The sequence below is a fragment of the Callospermophilus lateralis genome, chromosome 3 (assembly GCF_048772815.1).
Source record: "Callospermophilus lateralis isolate mCalLat2 chromosome 3, mCalLat2.hap1, whole genome shotgun sequence".
In the NCBI taxonomy this organism is placed as follows: Eukaryota; Metazoa; Chordata; class Mammalia; order Rodentia; family Sciuridae; genus Callospermophilus; species Callospermophilus lateralis.
Window position 1 is genome coordinate 129408023 of NC_135307.1, and position 10647 is coordinate 129418669.

Genomic DNA, 10647 nt, shown 5'->3' on the forward strand with positions numbered 1-10647 from the left:
CAATTAACAGAAGCCTATGACCTGCGGGTAGGACTCTTGTACCAATTATTAATTCTTTAGTGGACTGAATCATGGGAAGGTGTAGGAGGGGCCTGGGAGTGGGGCTTAGGTAAGGATGATGACAGTGGCTTTGAGGTCATTACCACGCAAGAGCTTTTGCCCTGATGCTGTTTCATAAATGTTCGTCACTTTCTGACCATTACTGAAATAAAAGTTGAGGGCAGCCAGATATTGGTTGGAGGTTTAGTAAATGAATGCCAGGAGGTTTAGTAAATGAATGAATTCTATAAAAGTTTATAGATGACCATGTAATGCATTAGATGTGGGAGAGATAAGTACATCAGGTCCTTCTCTTAACTCGATGAAAGAGTTTTGGAGAAAGAGGTGTGCCAACAGTTATAAATACAGCCTGCCAATAGTCCCACTGAAGCTGTGCAGACAGCACAATAGCCCAAAGGGGCAGAAGTGCTGAGTGTGTCTGAGGAACCAGAGAGGCTCCACAGAATCTAGTCAATCTGTAGTTACTGATCACAAAGCACCCTGAGAGATTCTGGGCCCGACACCATGAGACATATTGAAACATGGTCAGTCATGATTAGTGTTGGGGGTTGAGGGTGCCTGAATCTTAGTACTTTTCTTCTCCAAGACTATGAAGGATGGAAAATACATCTGAAGATCACTGGCAACCTTCACCTCCAGGTAGGATGCTGTGCTTTATTTAGGCCATGACCTCTTACATTTCAGAACTCTCTTTCCTAGCCGTGTATTGCACTGCCTGAGACCTGGTTCAGACTCTGGCCCCATCTGAGTCTGATCCAGATGCATCTGCCAGAATCTTGGGATCTGAATGCTAAGGTGTTTCTGCCAAAGCAAACTGGTCCTACATACAAGCCTCCCTCACACATCCATCTTCTGATGAACTAAGATGTGGCAGGAAAGAAGGGAGGGAAAGACAAAGGAGGGAAGAACATGAGACTGATGGGTGAGGTCCTGCCCAGGTGTTCTTATTGGATAGGAACAAAATAGGCCACAGAGCAAGAGGCTGTGCCAGGTAAGGACAGTGACCTGTTAACATAATGATTCTGCTCCTTAGGGACCCAGGAGCTCACATCCATCATCCCTGAGGATGTCTGAAATAGGAAAAAGAGGGATAGGAATACATCCTTCAGATAGAAATTCCTATCCTTTAAAAGAAATATTGAAAGGAAGATAATGAGCGATGCTTGGATAAGTGTAGAAAGATTACTTGAAACTAAACTGGCCTATCTATGAGCACAAACAAAACAGGGGCACTGTTCCAAAGGAAAGGTACATTAAGGCAGAGATTGCTCCCTACCATCCACCAGATGGCACTGTACATCATATGCAGCTGTGTTGGTACATAGAATTTTAGATGAAGTAGGAATATTGGGTATCAAAATCCAGAATGCATACCATGGAATATTATTCAGCTGTGAAAAGAAAGGAAATTCTGATACATGCTACCACATTGATGAATCTTGAAGACATGCTAAATGAAATAAGTCAGACATAAAAGGTATCTTACCTTACTTACAAAAGGTATCTAAAATAGTCATATTCCTGGAGACAGGAAGTTGAATGGGGATTGCTAGGGACTGCGGGAGAGAAGGATGGGAAAATATTGTTTAATGGATACAGAGTGTGACTCTGGGAAGATGAAAAACTTCTGAAGGTGGATGATGGTGATAGTTATACAATAAGGTACTTGCGTGCAATGGCACATACTTGCAATCCCAATGACTAGAGAGACTGAAGTAGGAGGATTGTGAGTACAAACCCAGCCTTAGAAAGAAACTTAGCAACTTAGTGAGAACCTGTCTCAAAAAAAGAGCTGGAGATGAAGCTCAGTGGTTCAGTACCCTTGGATTCAATCTCCTGTACCACAAAAAAAACAAAAACAAAAACAAAAACAGAATGCCTGCCCATACTGTTCTCTTATACCTGCGTGAACTCCAGATAGCCAAACAGGTAAGAGGAGGAGGTAAAGGATGTTGCTCCAATCCTACCTGTTCCAATCTCTGTCATTTCTACTTTCGTGCCCAAATGTTCAACTAGTTCTTTCTTTGCATCTTTTTCATTCACTAATGTCTACTAAGCATGGGTCTTGATCCAGTACTGAGAATACATTGTAGAAACCAAACCACTCTTTGCACAGTCCCAGCTCCCTCCTGTCTGCTCCATTTACTTTACCCCAGTGAACACTCATTTCACACATTTTCAGCTTTCTTCTCTCAATTGACATCCATTTTAGTGAAAAATATATCTTGTTTGTTCATGCTGCTATAAAAAAACACATTAGGTGGTATAATTTATAAACAACAGAACTGTTTCTCACAGGGCAGGACACTAGGAAATCTAAGATCAAGGGACTACCCGATTTAGTAACTGGTGTAACCCATTCTTCATGGATGGTGCTTTGTTGCTGTGTCCTCACAAGGAAGAAGGGCAAAAGGAAGGGTGTCCCTCAATCCTCTTTTATAAGGGCACAAATCCCATTCAGGAGAATTCTACCTTTTTAAATTACTCACCTCATAAAGGCCCCATCTCTTACACTATCACTTAGTGATTAAATTTCAACATATTTATTTGGGGGGGGTTCATATCATATCATATCATATACTTTGCAGAGTACCTTTGTTTCATATTTAATTTAAAAATAGAGTTAGGCTGGGTGCTGTGGCACACACCTATAATCCCAGACACTTAGGAAACTGAGACAGGAGGATTGCCAGTACAGTGTCAGCAATTTAGCTGACAGTGTCAGCAATTTAGCAAGGCCCTGAGAAACTTTGTGAGACTCTGTTTCAAAATGAAAAATAGGGGGTTGGGGCTAGGGATGTGGCTCAATGGTGAAGAACCCCTGGTTCAATCCCTGGTACCAAAAACAGAGAGTTAGAAGGAATAACAGGTGAAATAGTCACAATCAGCCCTCTAATTCATTCAATTAGACTCAAATATGCTACAGCAACAAACCTCAAATCACAGTGGCTTCACACAACAGAAGTTTACTTTTACTCATATTACATGTCCAGTACAGCTCTGGACAGGGTCTACTCTGTGTAGTCACCTAGGTTTGTGGAGGTCCCACCAATCAGAACAGACTCCTCAATAGTTACTTCAGACTGGCTTTCTATTACCTCAGCCTGGAAGCAGAGCACACATTCCCACTTCCACCGCATTTATAAGAACAGTGTGACCTGCCTAGCAGCAACTGAAATGTAAGCCCTACCATCTCTGCTATAGTTTCTTTACTGTGTTCTCACCATCCAAAAAGTAAAATTGGGATTACTTGCTCCCTTTTCTGGACTCCACTCTTAACAGGTAAAAGCTTCATATTACTTACTTTGTAACTTTGATGCCTAGTACAGAGCCCAGCATGTAGCAGATGTTCATTGTTTGGAGGTGAATGAATGATGGCAGAAAATAAAGAACCTAAAAGAAAGTGAAAGCAGTACCTAGAAGGATCAGCTTAGGAGCTAGCTGCCTTATTTGAGAAACTAAGCAAGGAGGGCCAAGAAAACAATCCTATCAATTTTAAAAGCTAAATCAAACCTTGTGGAATAGTGGTACAGTCCTCATGTAGCACAGCTCATTGTTGAGTACGAAGCATCCAATGATGATAAGAAAAACAGACTGCACTGTAGAAGAAAAGGGAAATGGGACTCCAGGAATGCCAATTGGTTTTGGGAAAAAATTTGATTTCAGAGCAGTTTCATGAATAAACTAGGCCCAGGGAAAATGATTTGACTTCTCTGGCATAGGTTTTTAGAGCTATTTTTGCTGTTCCTGGGTTACCATGTTAAGAATTTGTCCAAACATTTTTCCCTTGTACAAAAGTAGAAGGACTGACTCTATAAAACTGCTCTTTGTTTAGAAAGTTATCAGTTTTATCAAGTTCAGTTCTCCAAGATTCTCCAAGGCCACTTTCAGCTGTAAGTAGGGCACTGTCCAACCAAGTCTGAACCTCTTGCTTCTGTTAACTTATTAATAATATGTCTCACAGTTACTCTTCAAACTGTTTGGGCTTGGGCGATAAATTTAAATTTAAGTCCATTCTAGTTACAAGTAACAAGCTGGGGGGGGGGGGCGGGGAGCGGATGCAGTGATCTGGAGTCCTAGAAAAGAATAGAGCAACAAACATTTCCATTGGTTTTCATACCCAGTGTGTGCTGGGAGAGTACCCAGAAGGCCGGATTCAGGACTACTGAACTGATGGGCCATTCTCTGGGAGTAAGGCCAGGTGTTCCAACCAATTCCTGCAGAACAAGGTGTAGTAAGTCAGGAGAGGGGCCGGGAGGGTTCCTCCCCCAGTCAATTGCTGTCTTCCTCACCTAAGAAGTCACTCACTTAAGGCACCTGACCATCTGTTTCCCTAACTGTAAAATAATGTTTACCTCCAAAGGCTGTCTTTCTTATTTAACAGTGGCCATTATTACTCCACTATATCGACAAAGCTATGAAGGGCCAAAGTATGCTGATCAAGGCCCACAATGATTCTAACAGCTACTATTCATGAGGTGAGTGCTCAAGCAGTCAGTGCCCAGTATCTGACATAGAGAAAATAGATACTTGGAAAGAGAACTTAGGTCACAGAACTCATAAATGGCTGGGAAAAGACTGAGCCTGGAAGTTGAGTTCAAAGCCTGCTGACTACTTAAAGTATGCTTAGCTGGAGATTTTAAGTGCGAGCATCTGCACAATCCCCCGCCCTCCTGTTGGGACTCTATATCCAGTGCTCTTTTCTTTTCATCACTCTCACAGCCCATCAGAAACCCACTGTGGAAGAGATCAAACACAACAAAGGGCAGAAGGAAAGCTTGGAAAATCCAATCGAAGTCCCACAAACCGAGATGTCTGGGCTCCAGTAAATCACCAGGGAATTATACCGATTGGCCTTCCCTCTAACCCCGAAAACAAGTCACCTTTTTAAGACTCGCTTCCTTGGCGGAGAGAAGCCTGGGGCCCGGGTCTGGCTAAGAGCTTACGTAAGGCCAACCGGCTGATACACCCCGATCTCCAGAGGGTGTGTGCAGAGCCCCTGGCCGGGCTGCCTTTCCCCAGCCCGTCTGCTACCCAATCTTTCCGCCGGAACGCAGGGGCGGCCCAGGACCCCCAGCTTCAGGCAGGCAGCTGAGTGCTGGGCGGCGGCGTCCCCCGCAGCCACCCAGCTTCCCGGGGGAGGAGCAGCGCATCGCGCAAGCATCCGGGAGCGGCGGAGGGGGCGGGAGAAAAGGCGAGAGGAGGAAGCGGGATTTAAACGAAAGGCGGTGACGCCACACAAAAGATTTCTATAGGCTCCGGGGAGGTTACGGCGAGGTGCGGCGGCGGCGAGCCGGGGGCGAGGCGCGGCCGGGCAGAGGGGAAGCCTCCGGCGGCCCCGGCGGGCGAGCACCCACGGCCGTGCTCCAAAGCTAAGCTGCGCGCAGAGAGGAAGCGGGTGTTTTCCCCTCGCCTTTCGGCCCCCGCCCTTCCTTTCAGTTTCTCCCTGCTCGCTCGGAAGTTGGTGGTTGACGGAAATGGCAGGAGCCGGGGCCCCGGTTGGTGGCCACGGCGCTAAGGGGACCTTCTGAGTCGGCTCATCAGCCGTGTAGACGCGTGCAGCTGCATCCGATGCGCGGGGCCCGGGGCCTCGGGAGAGCTCAGCCGCTGCGGGCCCAGGACGAGGGCGCGCCGGAGATGGATTCGCGCCGACAGCCAGCAGCGGGCCGCCGGGCGCGCGGTCCGGGAGGGCGTGCCGCCGCGGCTTCGGGCCGCGCGCTGTGAGCAGCCGGGCGGGAAGGGCCGCCGCGGAGCCCCGCGCACCCGGGCGTGGCGGGCGAGAGCACGAGTGGGGCGGCCGCTGTGCGCAATCAGTGCAGGCTCCCACCCGGCTCTGACTCGGCGCGGCCGCGACAGCGCGGCCACACCCTCGGCCCTGCAGCCGCTGCCGGCGCCGCTTCCTGAGAGCGCGAGGTAGGAGATGTGCCTGGGGCGGCTGTGCGTTCCAGAGTGCCAGCCCCGGCAGCCGTCGCGGAGAAGTGCCGCCTGGCGGGGTCACTGCGCCTGAAGCCCACGTGCGCCGCCGAACCCAAGGTGGCCTGTGGTTGACAGCACAGCCGGCTGGAGCCGCTGCCCGTACTCCTCCCCGAGGAAAGGATTTTGATTTCAAAGAAAGGAAGGAAGGAAGGACAACTCCCAGCTTCCCTGTCCCGCCCTCTCCGCTCCGGGGCGGCCGGGCCAGGCCATGCCCAGGAAGGCTGCGACGGCTCAGCAGAAGGGACTTTCCTGGCAGCACCGCGGCGAAGAGCGCGGACTGTGAGTTTATTCTGCCGCGGTTCATGCTTCCTGCAAGCCTTCTAGGAGGTCGAACGCTGCAGCCTCTCCTCACGCCCCGAAGAGCCTCCGGTGTTCTCTGGCCCTCGGGCTCACCCTACACTGCCCGGGTTCCGGCCGCCGCAGCCCAGTGCCCTCTACCCGCGGCGGTGGATGGCATGATGGTGCGGGGAAGGCACCGCGGCCTTGGCCAGCTGAGTCGCGGGGGCGGCGGCAGCGGCGGTGGTAGCGGGCTCCCCAGCGGCATGCCAGTGCCCCCTGGGCGCGATGGCTAGCGGCAGCGCTGGGAAGCCCACTGGCGAGGCGGCTTCTCCGGCTCCTGTGAGCGCCGTCGGTGCGGCCAGCTCGCAGCCACGGAAGAGGCTGGTGTCGGTCTGCGACCACTGCAAAGGCAAGATGCAGCTGGTGGCCGACCTGCTACTACTGTCCAGCGAGGCCCGGCCAGTTCTCTTCGAGGGCCCCGCCTCCTCTTGTGCTGGTGCGGAGTCCTTTGAGCAGTGCAGGGACACCATCATTGCGCGCACCAAGGGGCTCTCCATTCTCACTCATGATGTGCAAAGCCAGCTTAACATGGGCCGATTTGGAGAGGCTGGGGACAGTCTAGTGGAGCTGGGCGACCTGGTGGTGTCGCTGACCGAGTGCTCAGCCCACGCTGCCTATCTGGCTGCGGTGGCCACCCCAGGCGCACAGCCTGCTCAGCCGGGCCTAGTGGATCGCTACCGCGTGACACGCTGTCGCCACGAGGTGGAGCAGGGCTGCGCGGTGCTAAGAGCCACCCCACTGGCCGATATGACCCCGCAGCTGCTGCTGGAGGTGTCGCAGGGCCTGTCGCGCAACCTCAAATTCCTGACGGACGCATGCGCCCTAGCCAGTGACAAGTCACGGGACCGCTTTTCACGCGAGCAGTTCAAGCTGGGCGTCAAGTGCATGAGCACCAGTGCATCGGCGCTGCTGGCCTGTGTAAGGGAGGTGAAGGTGGCACCCAGTGAACTGGCGCGCAGCCGCTGCGCGCTCTTCAGTGGGCCCCTCGTGCAGGCTGTGAGCGCACTGGTGGGCTTCGCCACCGAGCCGCAGTTCCTGGGTCGCGCGGCCGCTGTGAGCGCAGAGGGCAAGGCGGTGCAGACCGCCATCCTGGGTGGTGCCATGAGCGTGGTGTCAGCCTGCGTGCTTCTGACCCAGTGCCTCAGGGATCTGGCGCAGCACCCCGATGGGGGCGCCAAGATGTCGGACCACAGGGAGAGGCTGAGGAACTCGGCCTGCGCCGTGTCTGAAGGCTGCACCCTGCTATCTCAGGCTTTAAGAGAGAGGTCTTCACCCAGGACTTTACCGCCAGTAAATTCCAATTCTGTGAATTAGCAACACCCCCCTCCACCCCATGCCCTTTCTTCTACCCCAGCCTAAAGGAAGACACTTATTCTCTGCCCCTCTCCATTTATACCAAAGAAATCATAGGTGAAACCCCCCGCCCCCACCCCCACCATGTTAATTGCCCAAGAGGAATCTTCCAGAATCAGGGCCACGCACACAACTCACATGCACCGAAGAGCCCAGGTGTCAAGCAGCCCATACAGGAGTGTGGAGCAGAAAATGGGTAATCTGCTGGTTGTGGTTTTACCCCTACACCCCACCCCTGTCCGTCAACTGAATTTTATTAATTGGGCAGGAAGGAGGTCATGGGTTCATTTCTTCTTTTTTATTTTAATTAAAAGAAAGGTTACCTCAGTTTCACTCCTTAGACATGGATGTAGCTACCTTTTTTTTTTTTTTTGTATGTTATTTTTTTAAGCAATTGTGTTGAATTAGGAGTATACTTGGTGTGGAAAGAGTATGACTTTGCCATGTGATTTGCAAATGGGGGGAAAGCTACTGTGAGCGTGTTTTATTTTTTAATTTACACCATAGAGTGATTTTTTTCCCCCAGTGTCAAGTTTTTACCTTGCATGTACTGGAGTATTTATTTCATCTATTAAAATGTTATGTTTCTCAGATGGCTTTTTGCAATTATTGTTTGATTTTCAATAGTATTTTTGTATGCTTTATGTCATCTAAGAAAGGGACAGTGGAAAGGCTACTTTCAATAGTGATGAGGAAGGTCCCCAATTCTCAACCCTTCCTGCTTTTTCCTTAAGAATTGTTCTTTTGAGCAGCCTAGGATTCATAAAGACACAAATGTATAATATAACCTATCTTTGAAGGCAGGTATCAGGAATATGATTGAATTATGTATATATAGTGCCTGGGATGAACTGTTGGTGGGGGGGTTGTCTTGCTTCTTCTGCAAAGTAATTTAACTTTGTCTCCACTCATCTTTCCATCATAATGATCTGAAGTTCAGATCTGATTTGTATTCTGACTGTCATTTTCAGATTAAAGCACTTCCTAATCCTGTGTGGGCTGCCTTCTCAGCTGGGAGGATCTATGTATGGAACTTAAAGTACTGTATATCAAGTAAGAATCTTTAGCATCTTTCATGTAGATGAGTCTATTGAGACAAGATCCCTACAATTTTAGGGAGAAAAAATAAAGGTTCTAGATTTTCATTGCAAAAGATGTGATCTGGAAAGTAAGAACTTTTTTTAGAGTTACAGTATAATTGCAGGCAGACAACTTATTTTTGTGACCTTGATCTCTTAAGATATACCATGATTGATTGTATGTTGAAAGAATGCTTTGTTGATTGAAATTTGGAGTTATGGTAAGGTAGTTTGCAGACATTTAAGGGGATTTTTTTGGGGGGTGGGGTAGTAGTTAAAATGTTGAACATTTTCTTTCTAAAAGAATAACAACATTTATTTATAGTTCTTGAAATCTGGGAGGGCCACATGGATAAAAACTCATATATACCTTAAATTTGTATGGTTTACATTTTTTCCTAAGGATTTGTTATGCTTAAACCTTTGCAGTTCCCACAGATCTAAAGAGAATTTTTCACTGTAATACATTAGAGAGAAGAAAGTAATTTTGACTGTTTTATTTGTTTGAATGGCTGTGTTTATTGCAAGAATGTGAAATTCAGTGTGTAAATGTCTTTCAATTTGTTTGGGGGTAAGGCTAGGACCCTTTTGCAGATTTGGAATTGAATAAGTCTTAAAGTGGTATAGAGTACATACATGTTTCATAATGGTCAAGCGGGCAGTTGTTTTTCTTTTTAAGGACCTGGTAGATTTATACTTTTAAAGTAAAAGATGAAGGTGACCTTGAGTGTTTATTCCTCCTCCCTATCCTTCTGTAAAATGTATCTATCTGGATAAGGTTCAGGAAGATTTTGCTGGGGAGAGGGAACTCAGGTGTCAATGACAATTCTATAAAATTCTTACTTTATTGGATGTATACAACTAATGATAGAATCTGTAACCATATGGCTCATTTAACCTATGCAGATCACAAAAGAAGTGAACTGAAAGGAACAGATACTAAGTAAAATAAGAACCAGAAATCTGTAAATTTAGGGTTTAGTTAAGAAAAAAGAATTGCTAATGTTTTCCTGGACTCATTTCTCACAGAAGCAATTTTCAGGAAAATTCAAACCAAAAAAAAAAAAAAAATGGTAAGGAAAAAACAAAATCATTTGCCCTATCTACTTGGACTAGCTAGTCTCTAAATTAATTTGGAAACTTTCTCTTAGTCAAATGATAGTTCCTCTCAATGTACCTGGTATATAATACCTCTGTCCTCAAACTGATAAAGTTTCAAACTTAATATAAGTGGTACTTAAACTCTTTTACCTACTCAGTTCATGAGGTAAGATTCAGGGCTTTTCTTTTAGCAGGTGTCTTGAAATGAATTATAATCAGATTGTTTTTCCCAGCAGATTTCAAGAAGCCAAAGTGAGGAACATACTGCACATTATTTCTGAGTGTCTGCATCGCTTGACTAGGCAAGGGACTTGGGCACAGTCTTTCTTCCAGTGTACCAGGTTGCTAAACTTGTTTTTTAAAATATGGCCTTATTTTTGAAAAGGAATATCTCAGACCTATTTCATAATAGGGTTTAATAAGGTCATCAGAGATACTGGTTCCAGGAATAAAATCAGAATGTCCTGACTTCTCTTAAAGTAAACCACACTGCAGTTAATTTAAGACATCAATCAGTGGGTTCTTCTGACTTCTCAGGGCAAGGTTTCTTACACAAGCTTAATGCATACCATCCTGCCCAGGGGTTGCTGACAATGTTGGAATGGTCATGAGAAAAGGAAATCATTATAGTTTAGTCTCTGAACAAAGCCATTATTTATGACAGTCAATGCAAGCTAATGGGACAAAATAGGCTTTCAAACACAAGACATCACTTAACCAGAAACAAAAAAAAAAGCAT

The 10647-nt window shown here is 47.2% G+C and overlaps 1 protein-coding gene across 1 annotated transcript; it reads left to right on the top strand.

Annotated features, from left to right (window-relative positions):
* Positions 1-5254: 5254 nt before the first annotated feature.
* On the top strand, positions 5255-8801 carry Tlnrd1 (talin rod domain containing 1). The gene is made up of 2 exons (XM_076851276.2): positions 5255-7924; positions 8700-8801. Exon 1 carries the CDS (start codon positions 6601-6603, stop codon positions 7687-7689), a length of 1089 nt encoding a protein of 362 aa, XP_076707391.1. The 5' UTR covers positions 5255-6600; the 3' UTR covers positions 7690-7924; positions 8700-8801.
* Positions 8802-10647: the final 1846 nt, after the last annotated feature.

Coding starts and splice junctions, on each gene's coding strand:
- Tlnrd1 (XM_076851276.2), top strand. CDS start 6,601: ATGGCTAGCGGCAGCGCTGGGAAGCCCACTGGCGAGGCGGCTTCTCCG.